Source organism: Acanthochromis polyacanthus, chromosome 11 (assembly GCF_021347895.1).
Source record: "Acanthochromis polyacanthus isolate Apoly-LR-REF ecotype Palm Island chromosome 11, KAUST_Apoly_ChrSc, whole genome shotgun sequence".
NCBI lineage: Eukaryota > Metazoa > Chordata > Actinopteri > Pomacentridae > Acanthochromis > Acanthochromis polyacanthus.
This window is the reverse complement of record NC_067123.1, coordinates 40,706,135-40,732,026: the sequence shown is the minus strand read 5'-3', so window position 1 is coordinate 40,732,026 and position 25,892 is coordinate 40,706,135. Positions and strand designations below refer to the sequence as shown.

At 40.7% G+C, this 25,892-nt stretch overlaps 2 protein-coding genes across 2 annotated transcripts; one reads left to right on the top strand and one right to left on the bottom strand.

Moving 5' to 3' along the window:
* The first annotated feature begins 10,391 nt into the window (after window positions 1-10,391).
* LOC110950979 (fMet-Leu-Phe receptor-like) lies at window positions 10,392-15,993 on the top strand. Its single transcript, XM_022193863.2, is given in 4 exon segments — window positions 10,392-10,458; window positions 10,461-10,541; window positions 10,543-10,575; window positions 11,674-15,993. Coding segments are annotated over 4 exon segments (1,071 nt in total). The 5' UTR covers window positions 10,392-10,395; the 3' UTR covers window positions 12,568-15,993.
* A 1,936-nt stretch (window positions 15,994-17,929) lies between these two features.
* Window positions 17,930-25,796, bottom strand: LOC110950980 (exopolyphosphatase PRUNE1-like). Its single transcript, XM_022193864.2, has 8 exons — window positions 25,628-25,796; window positions 24,128-24,232; window positions 21,274-21,485; window positions 21,018-21,202; window positions 20,768-20,926; window positions 20,239-20,333; window positions 19,181-19,342; window positions 17,930-18,415 (listed from the first exon to the last, which is right to left on the bottom strand). Exons 1-8 carry the CDS (start codon window positions 25,664-25,666, stop codon window positions 18,014-18,016), a joined length of 1,359 nt encoding a protein of 452 aa, XP_022049556.2. The 5' UTR covers window positions 25,667-25,796; the 3' UTR covers window positions 17,930-18,013.
* Between the last annotated feature and the right edge of the window lie 96 nt (window positions 25,797-25,892).

The following is a 25,892-nucleotide window of genomic DNA, read 5'->3' as shown; positions in this document are numbered from 1 at the left end:
CCTATAAAGCTAATTCTAGAAAATAAATCCATCATTAAGAAATCTAAGGAACTTGGGTTATGTTTAAATCTGCCAAAAGCAGGCTGTCCTCATAAGCTGAGGCCACCAAGACACCCATGACTCCTCCAAAAGAGTGACAAGCTTCAGCGGCTGAGGTCCTACCTGAGACTGTTAATGCAACAACTACAACCTGTTTTCACCAAAAAAACTGAATAAATGTCAACAAGAGTTAATCTGAAAGCTTGAGAGAGACTCTGAAGTCAATTGAATGAAGATTCTCATGTTGCTACAAATGCACCATCCTCACCATTAAGCACGGTGGAGGCAGCATCATTATTTAAAGCACGGTGGAGGCAGCATCATTATTTAAAGCATGGTGGTGGCAGCATCATGATTAAAGCACGGTGGAGGCAGCATCATTATTTAAAGCACGGTGGAGGCAGCATCATTATTTAAAGCATGGTGGAGGCAGCATCATGATTAAAGCACGGTGGTGGCAGCATCATTATTTAAAGCATGGTGGTGGCAGCATCATGATGTGAAGCACAGTGGAGTCAGCATCATGATGAAACACGGTGGAGTCAGCATCATGATGAAGCATGGTGGAGGCAGCATCATGACAAAAAGCACGGTGGAGGCAGCATCATTATTTAAAGCATGGTGGAGGCAGCATCATGATTAAAGCACGGTGGTGGCAGCATCATTATTTAAAGCATGGTGGTGGCAGCATCATGATGTGAAGCACAGTGGAGTCAGCATCATGATGAAACACGGTGGAGTCAGCATCATGATGAAGCATGGTGGAGGCAGCATCATGACAAAAAGCACGGTGGAGGCAGCATCATTATTTAAAGCATGGTGGTGGCAGAATCATGATTAAAGCACGGTGGAGGCAGCATCATGATGAAACACGGTGGTGGCAGCATAATTATTTAAAGCACGGTGGTGGCAGCATCATTATGTGAAAGGCTGATCAAATGAATGCAGGAATTTATTGCACATCTCTGCACTAGGTTTTGTCATGTTAGCTCATGGGACTAACACTTTCACTTACTTTTATCATTTGTGTGCGTGTTTTTTATTTTTACTTCAGAGGCATAAGTTGCACCAGAAGCTCAACCACGTTTGTGGTCCCTTCCATTTTAGTTTCTACTTTCTGTTACTGGAAGCCTTTTCTGAACCATTGATGTTTCATAGAATCAGGACAATGAAGTGATGCTGAGGCTAAATTTAAGCCTGGAGGTGAATATTTCTGTTGAAACTCCATGGAGGACAAACTGCTTTATTCCAGCGTGAACAACAAGGCTACACTTGGACGAGCTTCTCTTGAGGATTTGTGAAGTTATTTACTAAAATAACACAAGGTCATTGACTCTGCTTTGGAGAAATCCGATTGGTCGAGGAGAGAGAGGAAAGTAATAACAGTGATGTGGGATCAGCGAGCCGTTGTCCAGACTGTGTGTTTATGTGGCAGAGAAAAAGAGAAGCAGTCAAGTAGAACGGAAGACAAAGCCGGACACATGACATGAAAAGAGAGAGGAAGTGTGTGTGTGACAGAGGGAGAACACACATGAGAACATAACTGAAGCAATAAAACCACTTGAAGTAGCAGCGATCCTTCAGAAGATGTGACTCTGAAGCTCTGTGACATCAGTGAACATCTACAGGTAAGACACCAGCAATGGTTCTGATGGCACACATTGTGTCGCTGGATGTTTGTAATTTCTGCCTGATGGGGATGAAATGCAGCTGCTGTTTTATTCTATTTAGTTTCAGGCTGAGTGTTTTATGGAAGTCACAGGGAGGTGACTACATGTGTGGTTAGAGACAAACTCATTTAACCACAAGCTAAACAAACACGCTGCATTTTTTTTATGTTTGTTCATTTTTTGTGTGAAGTCAAATTAATATTTTCCCCAGTTTGCAGATAAATTTAGTTTCATTATTTTGTGATTTTGTTGATCCAAAATCAGCAGGTTTTCCACATAAAATGAATTATTTGTTGTGTTTTGATGCATGACAGTAAAAACTGAAAATGAGAGCATTTAACAGGTTTAAAAGATTAAAAAAGAGAAAGTGTCACAGGTTAACAGATAAGCATTACAAGACAGATTAGTAGCAAGTGGTAGAAGTTAAAAAAAGGAGAAAAAACGTTCTTTTGGGCATTATGTTTGTAATATACTGGTGTTTTGACACTATTTTACTGTACGGGTTGTTTCACATCAGTAGAGCATCACTTAAACTATTATTATATAAAACATAATTTCATGAAACACGTCTTTGAGCAATTTGTGAACCATGTTGTTCATGTTGCAACAAAATAAATTAACCAAACAGTCCTTGAATACTGAACACACGTCAATTTTCTGGCCAGTGACAGAGATTTAATTTTTTTTAATTTTTTTGGTCCATTACATTCAGCAAACATGAAAATTAGACTCAATTGTTCCATGCTGTGAGACAATAACTACCGGGGGGAAGAAAAAGATCGTATTCAACATTAAAAAGTAATTTTGTGCAAAAAATTCAACGTAAAATGCATCTTAAAAGAATATTTGCTATTTCAGTGACAGAAGTTGTGCACAATTATTTGCCAAACTGTCAAAAATTAACATGTTTAAGGAGGTTATCCCTCACATCGTAATTTCATTGATACCCCATATTTTTCCTCATCTGACCTACAGAAAACCTACCCAGGAATTAGTCTGGTTCTGGGACCCTGTGAGTGTTTACAGCCCCATCTTCATTCCACATCTGAACCAGATGCAGCACCTAACCTTTGTTCTATACCTGTTGAAAGCCTGTTGATTAATTTATTATGCACGGTGCAACTCAACTGTAGTGGGTGCAGAAATCAAACGGAGCCCAAAACCAGTACACCAACACTATCAAGCAGGTGTAGAATCATGTAATGACAGTCTTCACCACTTTTACCCTGTGTTTACTTAAAACCTATGAAAGATATTACTCTATATTATCTACAGTCCATCCATCCATCCATCTGTAGTCTATATGCATCGTCTATCCATCTATCTGTAGTCTATATGCATCGTCTATCCATCCGTCTGTAGTCTATATGCATCGTCTATCCATCCGTCTGTAGTCTATATGCATTGTCTATTCATCTATCTGTAGTCTATATGCATCGTCTATTCATCTGTCTGTAGTCTATATGCATCGTCTATCCATCCGTCTGTAGTCTATATGCATCGTCTATCCATCCGTCTGTAGTCTATATGCATCGTCTATTCATCCGTCTGTAGTCTATATGCATCGTCTATCCATCCGTCTGTAGTCTATATGCATCGTCTATCCATCTATCTGTAGTCTATATGCATCGTCTATTCATCCGTCTGTAGTCTATATGCATCGTCTATTCATCCGTCTGTAGTCTATATGCATCGTCTATCCATCCGTCTGTAGTCTATATGCATCGTCTATTCATCCGTCTGTAGTCTATATGCATCGTCTATTCATCCGTCTGTAGTCTATATGCATCGTCTATCCATCTGTCTGTAGTCTATATGCATCGTCTATTCATCCGTCTGTAGTCTATATGCATCGTCTATCCATCTATCTGTAGTCTATATGCATCGTCTATTCATCTATCTGTAGTCTATATGCATCGTCTATTCATCCGTCTGTAGTCTATATGCATCGTCCATCCATCCGTCTGTAGTCTATATGCATCGTCTATCCATCTATCTGTAGTCTATATGCATCATCTATCCATCCGTCTGTAGTCTGTATGCATCGTCTATCCATCTGTCTGTAGTCTATATGCATCGTCTATCCATCCGTCTGTAGTCTATATGCATCGTCTATCCATCTGTCTGTAGTCTATATGCATCGTCTATTCATCCGTCTGTAGTCTATATGCATCGTCTATCCATCCGTCTGTAGTCTATATGCATCGTCCATCCATCCGTCTGTAGTCTGTATGCATCGTCTATCCATCCGTCTGTAGTCTGTATGCATCGTCCATCCATCCGTCTGTAGTCTGTATGCATCGTCTATTCATCTGTCTGTAGTCTATATGCATCGTCTATTCATCTGTCTGTAGTCTATATGCATCGTCTATCCATCCGTCTGTAGTCTATATGCATCGTCTATCCATCCGTCTGTAGTCTATATGCATCGTCTATTCATCCGTCTGTAGTCTATATGCATCGTCTATCCATCTGTCTGTAGTCTATATGCATCGTCTATCCATCTGTCTGTAGTCTATATGCATCGTCTATTCATCCGTCTGTAGTCTATATGCATCGTCTATTCATCCGTCTGTAGTCTATATGCATCGTCTATCCATCTGTCTGTAGTCTATATGCATCGTCTATTCATCCGTCTGTAGTCTATATGCATCGTCTATCCATCTGTCTGTAGTCTATATGCATCGTCTATTCATCCGTCTGTAGTCTATATGCATCGTCTATCCATCTATCTGTAGTCTATATGCATCGTCTATTCATCCGTCTGTAGTCTATATGCATCGTCTATCCATCTATCTGTAGTCTATATGCATCGTCTATTCATCTATCTGTAGTCTATATGCATCGTCTATTCATCCGTCTGTAGTCTATATGCATCGTCCATCCATCCGTCTGTAGTCTATATGCATCGTCTATCCATCTATCTGTAGTCTATATGCATCATCTATCCATCCGTCTGTAGTCTGTATGCATCGTCTATCCATCTGTCTGTAGTCTATATGCATCGTCTATCCATCCGTCTGTAGTCTATATGCATCGTCTATCCATCTGTCTGTAGTCTATATGCATCGTCTATTCATCCGTCTGTAGTCTATATGCATCGTCTATCCATCCGTCTGTAGTCTGTATGCATCGTCCATCCATCCGTCTGTAGTCTGTATGCATCGTCTATCCATCCGTCTGTAGTCTGTATGCATCGTCCATCCATCCGTCTGTAGTCTGTATGCATCGTCTATTCATCTGTCTGTAGTCTATATGCATCGTCTATTCATCTGTCTGTAGTCTATATGCATCGTCTATCCATCCGTCTGTAGTCTATATGCATCGTCTATCCATCCGTCTGTAGTCTATATGCATCGTCTATTCATCCGTCTGTAGTCTATATGCATCGTCTATCCATCTGTCTGTAGTCTATATGCATCGTCTATCCATCTGTCTGTAGTCTATATGCATCGTCTATTCATCCGTCTGTAGTCTATATGCATCGTCTATTCATCCGTCTGTAGTCTATATGCATCGTCTATCCATCTGTCTGTAGTCTATATGCATCGTCTATTCATCCGTCTGTAGTCTATATGCATCGTCTATCCATCTGTCTGTAGTCTATATGCATCGTCTATTCATCCGTCTGTAGTCTATATGCATCGTCTATCCATCTGTCTGTAGTCTATATGCATCGTCTATTCATCTATCTGTAGTCTATATGCATCGTCTATTCATCCGTCTGTAGTCTATATGCATCGTCCATCCATCCGTCTGTAGTCTATATGCATCGTCTATCCATCTATCTGTAGTCTATATGCATCATCTATCCATCCGTCTGTAGTCTGTATGCATCGTCTATCCATCTGTCTGTAGTCTATATGCATCGTCTATCCATCCGTCTGTAGTCTATATGCATCGTCTATCCATCTGTCTGTAGTCTATATGCATCGTCTATTCATCCATCTGTAGTCTATATGCATCGTCCATCCATCCGTCTGTAGTCTATATGCATCGTCTATCCATCCGTCTGTAGTCTATATGCATCGTCCATCCATCCGTCTGTAGTCTGTATGCATCGTCTATCCATCCGTCTGTAGTCTGTATGCATCGTCCATCCATCCGTCTGTAGTCTGTATGCATCGTCCATCCATCCGTCTGTAGTCTGTATGCATCTGTATGCATCGTCCATCCATCCGTCTGTAGTCTGTATGCATCGTCCATCCATCCGTCTGTAGTCTGTATGCATCGTCCATCCATCCGTCTGTAGTCTGTATGCATCGTCTATCCCTCTGTCTATACTGGTCTTCTAATCCTATGCTGCTTTTAAATGATGCTCACTCACAGGTATGAGCAGTGCAACCAAACAAAGATCCTCCTTTCTAAGATTAATTTCAGTATTTTTTAGTTGGCCTGAAAAACCCCAAAACAAAGTACTTGTTTAGTGAAATCTCTAACTTACAGGAAACATTACTGAGGTTGAAATTGACCCATTTAGTTTAAAGGTTGTGAGCAGGAATCATTTTATGCCTCAGAGAGCTAAAATGGGGACATGAAGGTAGATGTAATTTAGTTTTTGGTCACCTCTAAGTGTTTCAATGTGATTTCTGACATGTAGTTCCAACCTGCTTCACAGTTTTATCAGACCTATACATCTAAAACCTCCTCCTTCACTTTTTTAAGCGCTATATGTGCGGTTCTAGTATTAACATAACAGTTTGTTCCTTTTTTTGGCTAAGGCTGCTAGCTGCTTATGTCATTGATTGTTCAGTACTGGAAATTCTTACTGGTCTGATGTTTGGTTTGGCCTTCCCACCCAATTAAAAAATGAAACCACTGCAGTTGTTTAAGGTGGGGCTGTCACTGGACATAACAGAATGTCTTCATGTTATCTGGATTTGTTCATTTTTAGTTGATAACTGTAGTACTTGAATAGATGTTCACACTTTGTTTTCTACAATTTAATATGAACAACAGAGAGTCAGTCTATTTCTGGTGTCCATGTCATTAGAAGTCCCATATTGGACTTCTTTTAAGCAACAATAATGAAAGTCTCACATGTTAGTAGAATGTGTCCTTCAGCTCAGAGTACCATGAAGTTAGTTGATGTCACTGTGATTGTTTAACCATTAGGGCTGGCCCGAATACTGGTTTCTGGTCTCCAGATATTCAGGCCCTATTAAAGACGAATATCCGAATATTCGTTCCGCCCCGTGATCACATAGACACGACAAGATGAGGGCGATGTGGGCCGAAGGCGGAGGGAAGACTAATGCCACATATTCTTTCCGCCCGGTAACGTTCGACCGGGGGGGGGGGGGATATTCGGATACCAAAATTAATATCCGGATACCGCCGTAGCGAACGAATATTCGGATATTCGGGATATTCGGGTACAGCCCTATTAACCACAGGTTTCAGTCCTGTTTTGAACGGGCTGGTTCAGTGTCTGCAGCTTTAAATGGAGCTGACCTCGCCCCCTTCAGGAAGAAGACTGTCTCTGCATCTGAGAGCACAGAACAAAAGATGTTTCTATTTCTTCTCTGAGTGACCATTTCACATGAAAATATAACCCAGTTACAGTTTTTATCTTGTGTGTTGAGGTCGTCAGTTAAGTCTGTGGTTATGTGTGAGAGTCACTGCTTGGAAATAGCTCTGACGTTTACTGCTGGTTAACACAGTCTGAATGAGCTGCATTTCACTCTCTAATCCATGCTTGTTCTGCAGAATTAGGTAAATTAGAGCAGTTTTAATGACAATTTGGCTCCATTTAGACGCAGTATACATGACTACAGAGAATCAAAGAGACATAAACAGAAGTTTTGCACTGAAGCACAACAGGCCAAATGAAAACCCACTAACCAACCCAGTTAGCATCAGCTCTCCTCTCTGAATGTCCCTGACCTCTAGAGTTAAGACATGGTCCTCACAGTGAAGCACAGAGGTGGGAGCTGATGATATGGAGTTACATTAAGGGCAGAAGGGGTTGAAGAGATGACATTTATAAATGGCAAGATGAATTCCGGTGAACCACAAAGACTCCCAGCTTGCAAATGCTTAACCAAAGGGGAGTATCCCAGCAAAATGGCAAAAAAACTGTACTGCCAACATCACAAAGTTTCTAAAGAAGACAGAAGTGTGACTGATGGAGTGCCAATCTCATTTCCTGATTCCTAGGAGTCTGCAGTATCCTGAGTTTATATTTGTATGCCTGTAGGACGCTGACAATGATTTTAAGATACACTTGGCGACACCCTCAAATCAGGACTTCTGTCTCTTGGTCTTAAAACTTCTCTACAAAGTGGGAAGAAACCCCTTCTTGTTGGAAGTTGAGGTTACCATGGAAGGCATCGCTCTTTACCATAAATATTCTGGGTGTGTTCTCTTTCTAGTTTAATTTCTACTTCAGGGGTTAGATGTGGGGTTTTGTCTGATTACCTCTCAGGATTTCCAGATCTAAGAGGTAAAAATGGAACCAACCATCGTGATGACCAAAACAAAGTGGAGATGGGAAACACTTGTGCTAATTGTCACGTTTCCTCCCTGAGAACAAAACACGAGATATTTAAGGTAGTGTTGAAGGAATTTCACTCAGTCCCTGTTAGTTTGCTGTAGTGGGTGTTTATTGGTGTTTTTTACCAACACAGTAGCATGAGTTCTGTGAAGGGAAGCCGACCCAACATTTGCAAAGTAAATAATTCTCGGGATGGTCAGACAGTAGGGAGATGGGCTGTATGTAAATATAAGGGTGATAGTGGTTAATTTTGGTTCTAATCAGTACCAGAAGGTAAAACAACAAAGAACAAAAGTTGGTGGAATCAAGGGCTTTCAGACAGATGCAAATAAAAAGCGTGTGATAATAAAAGATAAGAGAAAGTCTGACAGACAGTAACAAACAAAAGATAAAAGAATGTGGATAGCCCTGGCAAATGGAATGAAGGAGTGACAGTAGAAGGTATCTGTAGCTAAAGGTGTGCTGTTTTCTTCATCAATGGTAAAAGGGGAAACTAAAACTGCACACTCAAAATGGGGTAAAAAAAATTGTTTTTAAAAGCCCAACTACCACCTACGGAATCAATCAAAAAGGACAGAACACCTAAATACAACCCAAAACACAACGTATGTGGAAGTTTTGTAAAGGGTTGTTTGGAAAAAAACAAGCAAAGAATGAGTTGATTCTCACATTCAGACACTCAGTCGTCCTGAAGAGTCAAGCTGATGGTGCTGAACCTTCTTTGCCACCCTCCCCTTAAGATAAGAGTGAAAAACTCTCTTTATAAAAGCCTCCCATCCAGACTGATCACCAACAGCCCACAGGTCAGCTGATTGAACCTGATGAGGAGGGTGAGCTGAGACCTGGAGAAAAAAAGCTTTTCATATCAAGCCACAACAGTAATCACAGGTTAAAGGAAACGTGAGCTGAGTTCAGAGTTTCTTTTCATTGTTTTCGTGTCTGTGGTTTGGTGTTTGCCTTCCTGTCAAATCAAAATTAAAAACACTCCAGTTTTACTTTATGTTAATTCCTTTTTTCGTTTCTTTTTTGGGTCAGACAGTAGAGCAGAGGACGACGAGAAGCAGAAGTGAAATGTAAAGAAAGTCTAAATAAACACCAGGAAGCTAGAAGACCATCCTGTAAAAGTGGAACACAATGCAACTTAGACAGATCAATAAGTTAAGCCTCTACTCCTCAATGTGTGAATTTTTAATAGAGGCTGAATGAATGAATGAATGAATGAAGACACACTTGAAAACTATATAATCTAATATCTGAAATATTCAAATGTGCAGTACATTACATGGAAAAGGAGCCACTGATAAACTACAGCTGTTTGGAAGTGATATTAAATGTAGATAAAAACAGGAAATGATCACATTTAACACCTTCGAGGTTAAACAAAAAAAAAGCACAATGCAGAGGTTTGAAACTGTTGGTCAGCAACTCAGCATTAGTATTCTCAGTTTGTGTTTCCAGTGTTCCACCTTTTGCACACTCATACTAGGTTTTAGAGACGGCACAGACAACCAAATACAGACGTTTTATCAGACGATGACTCAGCTGACTCATCAGCTTCATGCATATCAGACAGTTTATTCAGAACCCGTGTTCCTTCCAACACGTCTATTTCCATAGCATCATATGAAGATTAAGGCTTGTGATCAGGAAATGCACTTGTTGAAAAGCTTCTATTTTTGTTTGAAAGTGAAGTTTTATGTTCTTCCATGCCATCAGAAAGAGTATCTTCAAAGTTTTTATCATTAAAAGCAAAAGAGAAAGTCCTCCAAACCCAACTACATTTATAACAGGCCACGAAAATGAAGCGATCATCTTTGGTTGGCTGAAAAACCGACAAAAACAGGAAGGAAACATGGCAAACTTTCTGTCTAATCCTCTATCATCACATGAATAATGAAGGACTATGGTATTTTAGCACATAAAGGGAGACCCTGTGTGACTGTAGATATTCAGTTTGATAGAAGAATCTAGTGCATGTACCCAGGATTGTAAAGGAATGTGATTTCATTCACTGACACATCCATAGGTGAGAAAATTCAGCCAATTTTCTCACAAATGTTCAACTATTTTACCTGTTTTCAGGCTTGCCCACTGTTAATCCACCATATATGTCAGCTCATCTCGTTCTTTTTTAACTCATCTCTATGACAGGACTTTACATTCTGTTCTACTTTTGTTTTCAGCCACACCATGTCTCTGAACACCTCTGTGCCCGTCCCCATCCTCAAATCTGCCAAAGATGACAGACGTCTTCGTGGACACTCGATGCCATCATGGACAACGTCAGCATCGTCCTCTACACGCTGACCGTCATCCTCGGCATCACAGGGAACTCCGGTGGTGATCTGGGTGGCTGGAATCAAGCTCAGGGTGGGTTTCTGGTGCAGCGTGATGCTTCTGGGCTGATAGGAGGAAACTGGATTGTAATTACAACAAATCTCCGCGGCATTTTGGATATTTATCTTCCAGAATACAGTTTAAGTAATGAAGGAGTTAGAAAGTACTTGGTGTTTTAGATAGATAGATAGATAGATAGATAGATAGATAGATAGATAGATACTTTAGCTTAACAGGTTACCAGCTTCCCAATAGTACCACATGATTTACCAGATACTTTCATTCTCGACTAAGCAGTTTGGTTCCCTAAACTAGACAAAGTAGTTGTGGAACCTAAAGCTGAATAAGCATTTCTCGCCTAATCCTAACCAAGTGGTTCTTGGTTCTGGTATCTAAACTTTTATCAGATAACTTTAGTACATAAACATAACCATGTAGTTTGGGTGATTAATTCTTACCAAATAGTTTTGTTATATAAGCTTTTATTTTGTCTAAACTTTACAGAGTGGTTTTGGTGCCTAAGCTTCATCAAATGGCTTTAGTACTAAACCTAATCAAGTATTTTTGGAACCTAAACCTTACAAAGTAGCTCTTGTGCTCACATCTAAATAAAAAATTACAAAAAAGGTTTTGGTTTCTAACCCTATAACCAAGTAGCTTTGGTACCTAAATGTCATCAGTTAATTTTAGTGCCAAAACCTAATCATGTAGTTTTGGGTGCTTGAACTTGACAAGGTGTTTTTGTGGCATAAAGAAAAGAAAGTGCAAATAAAAATGAAAGAAAACAGCCAGTGAAACAGCTCAGAATAATGGCACAGTAATCAAACCTTAGTCTTTCCAGTGAAAGTCTTGTGGATTAGAATTTTATTCTCTTTTTAGATGTAAAGTCAAACCAACTTGTGAGTAGTGTGAATCTTAGCATCTTATAATTTCATAGCTTTAGCAGAGAAGCTAGCATGTTTTCATGTGGTACAGCGTTGCTCCTGCCAGACTTTTGTATGAGACTCCATTGGACAGTCGGTGCATCGATGCTCACTGTGGATATTTTTGACTATCTTTCTTTATTTCTATCTACACTGATGGATTAGCTAACCTTCCTTTGCTTTCTCCTTCTTTTCCTCCTCCTTCCAGCCAAAGGTCACCAATGTGTGGCTGGTGAACCTGGCGATCGCTGACCTGATCTTCTGCTTCACCAGGGTTTTCTCCCTCATTAAGAAGCTCTTCTTCGACCACTGGCCCTTTGGCATCTTCCTCTGCAAGTTCAACGGCTTCTTTAAGTACGCCAACATGTTCTGCTCGGTCTTCCTGCTGGCCGTCATCAGTCTGGACCGAGTCCTCTGCGTCTGGCTGCCCGTCTTCTCGAAGCGGCGCCGTACCCTGTTCGCTGCCAGGATGGTGGCCGTCTTCATCTGGACCACAGCCATCCTCCTCAGCACTCCGTACTTCATCTACCGGCAGGTCTACGTGGGCAAGAACAACCTCAGTAAGTGTTCGGTGGACGTGAAGCTGGCGGCGGATGGCGACAACGTCACCAGGGCCGCCCTCTACTCCATCCGCTTCCTGTGCGGCTTCATGTTGCCTTTTATGGTCATCCTCATCTGCTACATTCTGGCCGGCCTCGGCATCCGACGCACCCGCCTGGTGGGGAAGTCCCGCCCCCTTCGTATATTGGCGTCGCTGGTCGTTGCGTTCTTCCTGTGCTGGGCGCCGTACCACTGCCTCCTGCTGGTGAAGATGGTGGACAACAAGAACCCGGTGGTGAAGATCTGGCACCCTCTGGCGAAGGGCATCGCCTACTTTAACAGCTGTGTGAACCCGCTGCTGTACTTCTGCATGGGGCTGGAGGTGAGGGGGCGCCTCAGGCAGAGTCTGACGGGCGTCTACAGGAGGGCGTTGGCGGACGACGTGGACGGACGGACGACTCAGTCCAACGACCGATCATTGGACGACAGCTCCGGGTCGAAGCACAGTACTGTAGCGGTGACAGGAAGGAGACAGTCGGCAGTGAACGTAGCTAAAGTTTAACTTCCTCCCCGAGCTTAAAGGACCGTACAGGTTGTAACCCCTGAAGTCCAATCAGTTTCTGGGTGTTTTTTTTTTTTTTTGCTGTGTGCTCATTTTTCATTGCAATATAAAGTCCTGCACATGTATGGAAACAGCACAACCATGGGAAGGAGTAGAGAGAGTGTTTTCTAAAGTGATAATACCATAAAACAGAAAAAAAAAGGTGCACTTTTTGACCAACGTTTGTCCACAGGTGACTTTACATACTCTAGATCAGGGGTGTCCAACATGAGGCCCGTGGTCCAAAAGTGGTCCTCCAGAGGGTCCAATCCGGCCCTCAAAGTGTAAAAATTACAGAGAAGACATTAACTGCAGATTGTAAATTAGTAAAACTATAAATTTAAAATCATTTCTAGACCATGACAAGTTGTTTGGATCAGGAAGTAAAATACTGGATTGTTCTTTTGTCTTTTGTGTCTCATTTTTGTAATATTTTGTCTGGTTTTTGTTGTTTTCTTTCTCTTTTATGTCATTTTGTGTTTCTTTTTGTCTCGTTTGTGTTTCTTGTCCTTTTTGTGTCATTTTGTGTTTTGCTTTATTCATTGCTTTGCAGATCGTTTTGGCCATTTTTTGTCCGGTTTGTGTCATTTCTTGTCTCGTTGGTCCTATTTTTTGTCTCTTTTTGTTTTATTTTGTGTTGTTGTCTCATTTTTTGTCATTTTGTTTCTTGCTTTTATTGTTTTCTGTCTCATTTTTGTAATATTTTGTCTTGTTTTTGTTGTTTTTCGTCTTTTTAAAAGTAAAATCCTCTGTGGTTCAGTTCCAGGTGACTAAATGTTGTGTTCCTTTGTAGACACTCTGTGATCTGGAAGTTGTAATGTGGAAATGATAAACTGAGGCATAATGTTGGTGAAATTGAATTAATTTTTCTTAACTAATTTCCATTTATTCATAATGTTTTGTGAGACGATAGTTCCTTAATATTTTCAGAACGTACATTTTTCCACTAAAACAAAGGAACCATTAGAAGTTGTGGTTATTTACAGGTTGTAATGCTGTGGATTTACTGGTTTTACTGGTCCGGTCCACTGGAGATCAAACTGGACTGAATGTGGAACCTGGACTAGAATGAGTTTGACTCCCCTGATCTAGATATTTCTCTGCTTCCATTTCTAATTCTTTCCATCTCACCAAACATGTGAGATGCTCTAAACACCAAGTACCAACGCTCAGTGTTTGTTCAGTTCTGTTATCATGAATTCATATTGCAGCTGTGAGCAGCAGGGGCTTTTGTGAAACTCCCTTTTGCAACATTTTGATGCAAAAAACAACAAACTGTCATCATTATTGAGGGAAACTGTGGCTTCTGGAGGAACTCACTTTGTTTCGCTGTTTTGTGGTCAGAAGTGACAGGACTTTTACAAGGCGCTTCTATTTATTATTATTGATTATTATTGTTAAGAATATGAGCAGTAAGAGCCCCATGGAGTTGTGGAAATGACTTTAAGAGGAAGAGAGATGTTTTTTTTGAGTAATAGCTGCAGAATGCTGAGTAAAGTTTGTGATTTTGTGTGAATCACCGATGAATCAGCCTGATTCATGCATCAATATCAGCTGAATTTGCACATTATCCATGGTGACGAGACACAAAAAAACATAGAAATTGATGACAAAAATGCTGTAGCAACGTGTAAATATTTTAGAGACCTGCAAAAGGTCTCTGAAGTCTTGCTCAGAGAAACTAAACTTAACCCTGAAGGTAGATTATCCGTAACTGAGCTGATCAATGCAATAGTTTTATGCAGAAAAATGACCATGCTGAGTTTCAGAGTTGTGAAAATATCTCTGCTTGCAGCAAACAAAACCTTTTTTTGGTACATAATTAGTACAAAAGTGGCAATTACATAAAAATCCCTAATGTGGTCCTTTAACACGATTCTTCTTTCAGTTTAAACTCTTCATCTCAAACACATTAAATGGTCGTTTAAAGAGGAAGGTGCTAAGTGTTGTTTTTATTTATTCAAAGTGCTTCTTCTAAACCATTTGTTGTAGATATCTAAATTCATCTTCTGTTTTTTTTTGTCCAAACTGCTGACCTTTCAGTGAGCAGACTGACTGGATGGAGGTTCTTAATGTGGAGATAAATGGAGCTCACATTCACATTTTCCTGTTCGGTTGTGCTTTTCATGTGATTAAGTGTTACAAGTGGAACTTCTGCGAGTCTGGAGGACCGAGAAGGAAGTGAAACTATTTAAAGGAAAGACGGTAATAACTCCGGTCGTGACTTTGTCTTGGGTAAAGAGGTCACACTGAAGGTCGGGTGAACTGAAACTCTGCAGAACATTGGTTGTTTTTTTAACCCTACAGACAGTTTCTGGGTGTTTTCTTTGCTCCTGTCACATTTTTTCCTCACTGTCTGCTCATTTTTTCAGTCTTGCGTCTCCATGGAAACACCACAACCACGACTGGAAGAAGAGAGAACTCAGAAATGTGCAGTTTAGCCAAGTTTTAATGTCATAGATCACAAAAAAGCGGAAGAGGAAATGTGAATTTGTTTGATTATTTGTTATATAAAAATTGAAAAACTGCAATCAGCATATTCAGTATTTCTCCAAAATTGGTGACGTTTCCTACGATGGATCTCTGATCACTGCTTTGTGTAAACTGCTTTCTCAGCATTTTTTTTCTTCATGACTTCCTGTTTGTGCCAAGGAGGACAATTTTGTTGTTGTTGTTTGCTGCATAACCTGGTTTGTGTATGTGGCTTATTTCTGACATTTTTTAAAATGGGACATGTAGAATGAAGTAATTTTGATAAAATATGATAGTTTTTCACTTAGATTTGATTATTTTTCCCATCAGGACTTTCTGAAAGTTAAACATCCAATAATCTGTTCCTGTTTTAACACTTTCTGTCTCTGATGAATGGTGTTATTTTGCAGATGTAAAAAGACAACATTTAATATGTAAAACCTGACAAGCCACAAGATTTGATAAGCAGCTACTTTGCATGTATATTTTTGTGACTGTAAGGTAACTGTAACCTCAGACTTTTATGGCCGACATGCTTACAAAGAGTAGAATTATAACCAGGAAACGCTTCTGAGCAGCGTGGGTCCTTAGCAACCAGCCCATAAAGCACATCTGTACAGCATTTACTCTGCAGATTAATCACACATCATTTGATTAACTGTTTGTACGACAAGACTGTTTATATTAAACTCATATTTCTGTGTTACATCTAAAATTCACCGTGATCGGAGGTGAAATACGCTCAGTTATGTTCTTTATGAAATAATCCATAACACAGGATGTGTTATGGAATAAATGATTATAAAGACAAGCTGTAATGTGAAACTAAAAGCTATTAAACTGTTTAAAGATGATCAAGAGAGCGTTGGATGCTTTCTGGTGGTTGAAAGATGCAAATAAAGGTCAGTTATTGGATGTCTGTGTTTGACTGACTAGTTTATGTTCATGTTTGTCGTTTTAGTGGATAGTAATGAGCATTTATATATTTATTTCTCTGTCTCTCTATGAAGATGCAACAAGAAAAAGCAGGAAATGTGTACACACCATCAAAACAACACGTCTTCTACAGGCTGAAGTCAGTGTTTAGTCTGGACTTCCTCAGAACATCATGAACTCTCAGACATCTCAAAGTTTTCTCTACTAATCTTGTATATAAAACAGAAAACTCCCTCCAGAGTTCTTCCTCAGACTAGCACCGTCTTTTATCAGTTTCTCTCTCCAGATGATCTCATACAGCTTCTGTAATTCTCAGGTTTGGATTTTCTGGAGAAAAGTCCATTAATGTGACTGTTTTCCCAGCTGCTTGTTTCTCCAGATGAGATTTCACCCCTTCAACGATGTGACTGGAAAACAAACCTGCTTCTTATCAGATGCGTTGTCTGTACTGATTCAGTCAGTGTGGACATTATCTCCATCACTGCTAGCAGAAAAGCAGCTTAAAGCAACGACAAACCACCCATTATGTTTAACTGATCTCCTTAATCTTTGATTCCTCGCTCTACAGAGCTCTTCTCCATAGAATAGATCTTCACTATAATCTCTGTGAGTTTCTGTATTTTCCATTCCTGTTCTCCGTCTATAAAAGAGCTTTCTTGGCTTCCACGGAGGACATTCCTGATCAAACTCCTCTAAACTGTTGATGGATCAACTCGGCGTCCAGATGAAGCTGCTGGACTTCCTCCAGTTTGTCAAAGAAGAAATTCTCCTCAAACCGTTTTCTTGGTCGTCCAAACTTCCATTTGTCTTCACGTCTCCACGTTCTTCAGATTTCTTTACAGCAGCTTCAACACCACATCCTCAGTATCCAGTCTGTTGGTTTGTCTTTGAGAGTTTCCTGAAATTCTGATTTCATGTCTGTCAAAATCTGTAATCTTTGATATTTTTATTTAATCAGTTGACTGAGACTTGATCTTACATGATATCATGCCTCTAGGGAGTTAAACTCTTATCATGGATGGAAAACATGGATTTAGACTTAACGTGGAGTCAGTCAATGGGAACCAACAGTCTGGGATGAAAGTTTGTGTAATATGGCAGTAGATTTCATATATATTCAGAAGACATGTTAAGTGTCAAAAGAGGCCACAATAAATCCTTCTACTTTAGCCAGTAAATAGTTTTTTTCCCTGATTTTTTTGTTTTTTTTTTATACCGTGTGCATATTCCTGTGTAGACATGTTTTCATTATAACTTTAACAATAAACCCGATTGTGAACTTTTTGACAGTGTTATATCAGTATAGAACTGTTTACCACGGCCCTACAGTTATCTATCCATCTATCTATCTATCTATCTATCTATCTATCTATCTATCTATCTATCTATCTATCTATCTATCTATCTATGTTGGGGTTTAGTAGAGTTGAAGGTGCTTGTCTTTAAGATTAACACTAAAATTCTTCCTCTTGTCATCTTCTTCTTTAGCTTCTTTCACTCTCTTGAATTGAAGCAAGAATAAATGGAATCTGTCAACACTAACTTCATTTCTCCATATCAGCCAATCTGAACTGACAGTCCATGTTTAAACAACAAAAACTGGAACTTATTGAACTTCTATTGGCTGATTTCGATGCCTTTGTCCTGAACTTGACCTCCAGTGGAAAGCACCAAGGATTGCCTAATTAATATTTACCATCCAGCCTTACTGCAGCTTATGAGTTTAGTTGTAGACGATGGAAATGAGTTACCATGGTGACTCTGACTGTACGAGCAGACGGATGGAAACTGTCCAAGAGTGTGTGTGTGTGTGTGTGTGTGTGTGTGTGTTCGTGGTCCATTACATAATCAATGGCAGTTTGTTTGCCTCTGTGTTTGCTCTGGTCAGTGTGACGGAAATGAAAGCTCAGACGGGTCAGAAGGTGAACGTTTACTGATTACAAAACAACAGCAGCTCTATAAACTCTAAAAGTCGACAGTGATTCAAAGCGGACCGACTTCAGTCGATGTTTCCTCCGTGCTGCTGCTCCTCCACCCCTTCCATCCTCCTGAACTTCTCCATCAGAGCCTCCTGGTTGAAGTCTCCGTCCAGCGGGCTGCCGTCCACTAGGCTGTTCATGGGCGGCGGTGGAGGTCCGGTCCCGTTATCCTCCGGTCCCAGCCGGTGGTGGAGAGCAGAGGAGGCGTAAACGTGAGACAGGCCATCAGCTGATTGGTCGAGCTGCTCGTCCTCACCGTTTCCTCGACACCAGCGGGACAGGAAGTGTGCAAGGACAGGAAGGAGTTTACTGCGAGAGGCCAGAGTGTTGTCTTGGTGATAGGCCAGGACGTCCTTATATGGGCTGCTGACAGAAGAGAGGCAGAGGGCGGGGCTTTGGGTGTTCTGTAGGGCGTGGCTAATCTGAAAGGCGGAGCATGAAGAAGAATATAAACACACACATTTGTACGCCCCAATCCCAACCTGAACTGTGAATTTATTTCAAATCTTGAATCAGGTTTTAATTTTTATCTCAGTGCTATTACTAATCTTTACTTAATAAACACCTAGACATGACATTTATTTAACTTCCATCATAATTTTGGTCCTAATTTTAGTCTTAATCCTGATCTTCATTTAAAACTGGGAGGCAAACTCATCTTAGTCCTGGTTCACATCCATTCCAGTCTGATCTCCAGTGGACTGGACCAGTAAAACCACAGCATAATAACCTATAAATAACCATTTATAGGTTATTTATAGGAACCATAACCATTTATAGGAATTATCTTTTTACTTAACGTCATGTTAAATTCAGTTCCATCAACATTCACCCTCAGTTTATCATTTCCACATTACAACTTCCAGATCACAGAGTGTCTACAAAGGAACACAACATTTAGTCACCTGGAACTGAACCAGAAAGGATTTACTGGAGGATCACAACCACAATAAAAGACAAAAAAGACAAAAAACAACAAAAACAAACAAAATGTTACAAAAATGAGATGCAAAACAACAAAAGCGAGAAACAAAATGACAAAAAATTAGACAAAAATTATGAAACAAAACAAAATCTTGGTCCTAATCTCAATCTCAGTTTTAATCCCAACATTTGAATTAAATTGAAATGTAAATCCTGAATGTGAAACAAGCTTTCTTCTTCATTTTAACCTCTGTATCACTGACCTCCTGCCTGAGCACCGGGTCGGGGCTGTAGATGACCAGCTGCCTCACCAGCCGATACGATTGGTCGCTGAAGGATATCGTCATGGCGACCACAGCATCCAGTCCGTGCGAGTGGCAGAAGTCAAAGAGATGCTGCTGGAGATTCTTAGTGAGCAGAAACGACTGGAAGCAGAGAAAATACACAAAGTGACACAGGGTCACGGAGGGAACTACAATCCCAGGATGCACCGCTGCAAGAGAGGCTCTGAGGCGCCACCTGCTGGATCAGGGAGAAACTGATGACCACTGGGCTGCAAACATGAGTTCATCAATATTCCGTTTATCATTTCAATTATTTGATTAAATTCAATAAAACAGTCATATCTATTATTATACATAAATACATATTATATATCACCATTATCACATAGAAAAATAAATATAAAACAATGTACTTGTCTTGTCAATGGAAGGCTAAAATCTAAAGAAAATGTAAGGCTTTATAAATTTAACTGACACAGACTGATAAAGCACAAATCCACAGGTTAGAAGATTTATTTAACCCTCCTGTTGTCCTCATTTACAGGCACCAACAAATATTATTCCCTTGTCTGAAAAAAATCCAAATATTAGACAAAAAAATTCCCCAAATTTCTGAAAATTTGCAAAACCTTCAGGAAGAAAATTCCAATAATTCCTTAAAAGTTTTCCTTAAAGTTTTATTTTTAAAAATGGCAAGAAAGTTATTGTAAATGTTTTTCAAAAATGAGTAAAAATCTTCCCAAAAAATCCTAAAAACATATCAGTAAAACTTCTCATATTTTCTTTAAGAAAATTTGTTGGATTTTGATAGATTTTTTTGTGACTGTTCTTAAGAAACATTTTTAGCATTTCTTTTTTTTCCATCAAAAAATGTTCAAAGATTTTCCAAAAATGTTGAAAATGTGGACATCAGAAGTTTCACTGTGAAAATATTTTTTTCCACATTTTCAAACCTAAAAACGGTTCAATTTTGACCCACAGGACGACACGAGGATTACAAAGCTCTAATCTCACATTCAATAATGAATTAAACTCACTTCCAGACTCATGTAGACGACGCTGACTGCTGCTCTCAGGTCGCCCCTGGCAACCGTCTTCATGTTCCTCAACAGGATGTGATTCGTTTCCAGACCTGACACAGAAATGATGTTACTTCTACAAGGTGGTGATCACTTCTTCCACTGCAAGAGCTTTCAGAGTGTTCTAGGGCAGCTGAAACTGCAAGAATTGCCCCTGTAGGACCTGCAGAGATTCCCCTACCCCAGGGGTTTTATTTAGTGCATGTTTTCAATCTGAGCATGAAAATGAAAAATCAAACCACTGGCTGTGTGGGGAGTCATGAGAAAACTGTAACCTCTCATCTTTCCATCATGTCTTGTCCTTGTTTTTCAGGGTTTAAGGTTCCTCTTTTGGAATCTTTGGAACAGGACTGAATGAAAAAAACACTTTAACTTGGGTTTTCTTTTGCAGATTTTTTTTAATTTGGATGAATTTAATGCTACATCTGGACAGAAACCAGCGTGAGCTCGTTTATATCTCAGTCCTGTTGCCGTGGAAGATGTTTACCTGAGAGGTTAAACTTGGCTTTATGCAGGGAAGAGTGAAGAGCGCCACTTGATGGCAGATCAGGGAACTGTGTCTGCAGCATGTGGACAATCTGACTGTCTTTAACGGTCACTTTACTGACCAGACGGGACAGATTCACACTGTCCACCACCATCGCACCTGCAGAAGGACACAGGAGACACATTCAGTCCTACAGGAGGACACAGGGGACACATTCAGACCTGCAGAGACAGTTTTTCGGATGTCTCACCATACAGCAGTAACGCCAGCTGCTTGTCCAGGATCTCCAGCGGTCTGGACAGGATCCTCTCTGTTACCAAGGTAGCGCAGGACGCTACCATCTCCACGTTGACAGGACAGGAGAAGGAGGCTGTCCTCTCTGGCTGATGGTGGTCTATGACCTCCACTACCGCCCCCTCCAGGTCGCTGTCCGCGCTGCAGGACAGAAGTCTTGAGATTAGCAGGAATGCGATGGGCTGATTTCTCAGTGTGTCGGTGTTTCAGACCTTGGCAGGACGTTGTGGTCCACCAGCGTCAGCGCTAGCCTCCGGTTGGCGTAGAGACGAGCCAGGTCCACGTCGTCTCTGAACACCAGGGTTTCCGTGGCGATGCCGGCCTCCCTGAACAGCAGGAGGACATCAGCTCGCAGATAAAACTGTGACCGAGGAATGTTGAGAACCGGAACGACCAGAGGAGCACCCAACCGACCAGAGGACGTCTGAGAGGACGGACAGATTAGTCCAGCTGCTTAGGGACATTATTCATTAAACCTTTATTTCTATTTAATACAGTTATTTACATCAGACATGTTCTGTTTGGAGATTTTAATGACATGAGAAATTTCTACACTACAGACCAAAATGAAATTATGAAATTAAGAAATGTCACATTTCCTCCAGGATTCTGTTCCATATGTGCACAGTGGAGATTAAAAAGAAACAAAAAACATTATTTTAGTCAAATGACTACATAAGACATAAACCTAAAAGGTTGTGACAGGTGGTTAAGATAGAAATTTTCAAAGAAACTTGCTTTATTTTTCAGGTAATTTAGGCTAAAATGTAACCTGAAGATTTGATTGTTAGGATAATTAAGCTACAGTGTAACCTGAAATCTGAGCTGTTCAGATTTCTCTCCAAGTGAGACCGAAGCAGGAGTTTAGATATTTAAGTTTTTGTCGTAGATTACTGTCCAGAAGAAAATAAGTATTTTTTGTGGTGTTGTCCAAGGTTCAGTCTTGGGCGGCTCTTTTTTACAAACACTCAGCTACAGTTTTTTAGCTCCAGATGTGCTGTTTTCTCTGCCGCCATGCAGACGACACTCTGCTCTATTTCTCTGCTTCATCTGTTGATCTGAAATCCTCCACAATCCTGTAACCTGACATTCAGAAACTACATTCAGCACCAAAATTTCAGGACCAAAAATATATAATATGTCAATTTTTTTGTGCTGTGCAGGTTAAAGTGGTGCAGCGTCAGCAGTAATGAAGGCATTGTACCGAACCGTCGGGGTGAAGAGGGAGCTGAGCCTCAAGGAGAAGCTCTCAGTTTACCGTCCATCTACGTTCCAACCCTCACCTATGGTCATGAGCTCTGGGTAGAAACCCAAACAATGAGATCATGGATACAACCGTCTGAAATGAGCTTCCTCCGTAGGGTGTCTGGACTCAGCCTTAGAGATAGGAGGAGAAGATCAGACATCCAGAGGGAGCTTGAATCCTACAAGGGAACTTCCTTTGGAGGCTTTCTGAACACGTCTACCTGGGAGGAGACCCCAGGGTAGACCCAGAACCCTCTGGTTGGATTATATATCTCATCTGACCTGGTAACACCTCAGGTCCCCCAGGAAGAGCTGGAAAGTGTTGCTGGGAGGAGGAACATCTGGAATGACCTGCTTCATCTGCTGCCTCCACGATACGACCCCGGATAAGAGGAAGAAGATGGATGGATGAAATGGTTAATGGTAAATGGTCCGTATTTATATAGCACTTTACTATACCTGCAAGGTACCCAAAGCGCTCTACAAGATACATCACATTCACCCATTCACACAATGGATGGATGGAGGGGTGGATGGATGGACGGATGGATGGAGGGATGGATGGATGGACGGATAGACGGATGGACGGATGGATGGATGGATGGATGGATGGAGGGATGGATGGATGGAGGGATGGATGGATGGATGGATGGATGGATAGACGGATGGATGGATGGATGGATGGATGGACGGATAGACGGATGGATGGATGGATGGATGGATGGAGGGATGGATGAATGGATGGATGGACGGATGGATGGATGGATGGATGGACGGATGGATGGATGGATGGATGGATGGATGGATGGAGGGATGGATGGATGGATGGAGGGATGGATGGATGGACGGATAGACGGATGGATGGATGGATGGATGGATGGACGGACGGATGGATGGATGGATGGATGGATGGAGGGATGGATGGATGGATGGATGGAGGGATGGATGGATGGATGGATGGAGGGATGGATGAATGGATGGATGGACGGATAGACGGATGGATGGATGGATGGATGGATGGATGGAAGGATGGAGGGATGGATGGACGGATAGACGGATGGATGGATGGATGGATGGATGGATGGACGGACGGATGGATGGATGGATGGATGGATGGAGGGATGGATGGATGGATGGAGGGATGGATGGATGGATGGAGGGATGGATGGATGGATGGATGGATGGATGGAGGGATGGATGAATGGATGGATGGACGGATAGACGGATGGATGGATGGATGGATGGAGGGATGGATGGATGGATGGATGGATGGATGGATGGATGGATAGATGGATGGTGAACTCTGTCCTAATCCCCTGGAATAGGTTGCACTCTGGATGAATTCTTTACTCAGTATTTGAAGAGTTCATTTGCAGAAACAGGTAACTCCGTTTTCAGAAATCTCATTTTTTATTGTTTAATAATAATAATAACACAAATAATTAACTTTTCTCTATTTTTTCATGTATTTTTCTACTGAGTCAAATCCACTCAACATCAGTTTGATTGATATTATCTCAAGCAAACATTAAAAAAAGAAGTTTTCTTAAAATTTATAAAAATGGAGTTACCTGTTTTTGCAAATGAACTCTTCATTTACTCCCCATTGTTTTTTGGAGACGATGGAAGACTTTTTGTAATGGTATTTATTGTCTGAACATTTTTCATGTTGACTCTGAATCTGGTTTATTCTAACACGGGAAGCATTTAATTTTAAATTTAATGCAGACTATTAAAGTAGAATTTATTCTACATTTTCCACTGAGATATTTGTTTTCTTCTTCGTCTTTAACTGGATCCATTTAACATTTTTAAACTCACCCTGGACAGGAAGTAGGCCATCGCTAGCGACGACACGGCTGAGTCCAGGTCACATGACTCGCTTCCCAGGACCACATGGACTCTCAGGTTGTTACGGAAACCGGTCTGTGGGAGGACAACGAAACATCACCACCTGTCCTTTAAACTTCTACTCCAAGCAGGTCAAACTATGCACTTTTTGAATCACCTGATTCATTTGTCAGATGTAGTTACTCTCAAACATTTTCCGTACTAGTTCTCCTCCTTTTAGTTGAAAATATTTTTGAGAATCAGTTTCATTTTTGTCAAATTGTTTTGTTTTCAGGTTTTTATGAAATGGAAACAATTAAAAATTTAGTGAAAACATCACTTCAAACCAAAAATCTCATGATGTGATCTTCCAGCTGCATTAATCAGACTCCAGACTTTTAAACTGAAATGTTGGGCAGAGTGAATGTATGAAGACGTTGTCAAACAGAGGCAGCGGTCATTCATGCGGTCTCTGTCCGTGAACTTCAGACACAGAATGGTGTTTGTCTGTAAATATTTGCTCTGCGTGTCCTCAGCCGACTGCAGGCTTCAGGCAAACACAACTTCAGCTCAGATAATCTACGTTCAGCTCACAGCTAACAGCATGCTCGCAAGATGTTTGAATGTCTGAGATATGAACTACGAAACATGAAGAGGAAATTCATGAAGACATGCCTTAAAGAGTCAGTAATGACAACCATAAAAAGGAAAGAAAGTGATCACAAAGGGATAAAAATAGACATAAAGAGGTACAAAATGACTACAAAGAGACAGAAATGACCACAAATACACAAGAACAAATTAAATGGACAGACATGACTGCAAAAAGACACAAAATGATCCTAAAAAGAGACAAAATGACCCACAGTGAGAAACAAAAATACCGCAAATAAACGCAAAACCACAATGAATGACCACAAAGAGACACGCAGCAATCACAAAGAGAGACAAAAGGACCAGAGAGACACAACAATATACAAACATAGCCACAAAACGACCACAAAGAGATACAGAAAGACTCACACGAGCAGAAATGATCACAACAAAAGTCAACACAACCACAAAAAGAGACAAAATGACCACAAAGAGAAACAAAAAATACACAAATAAACACAAAACGACAATGAATGACCACAAAGAGACACACAACAATCGCAGATTGACCAGAAACAAAATGACCACAAAGAGACACAGAAAGACTCGAACAGGCACAAATGATCACAAGAAAAATGATAAACTTTTAAAGCATTACTAAAAATCTATCTGTTTAAAAAGACTTTTAAATGCTGAATTTGTACTTTTTGCCTTGTTTAAATTGTCTTTGTTTTTGAGCAAAAAGTGTGCTACAAATGAAATATAATATTATCATTTAAGCAGCCTCATGTCACCACAAAATGAACACTACAAAGACTCCCTCAGAGTGTCATCTTCACACACTCTGATGGTGTGTGTGTCCGTGTACGTTACAAATCCACCTGAACACACACTCACCTTGGCTGCAGATCTGCTCGACTTCAGGAACGTGTCCATGCCGTCCAGTGGGATCAGGAAAGACTCAGCTGACTGGGAGGACAGAACCGTCCAGCGTCCTGCTCCGTCCACTCACCCTCAGTCTCTCTGACCTTTCAAAATAAAACTCACAGCCTCGTTTTGTTGTTAATGAATAACGACAAGTTTCGGTTCTAATCACAGAAAACTCAAACTGCCTCCACGTGTGACCCTGTTACCACCTGGAACACCTCTACAGGAAACTTCT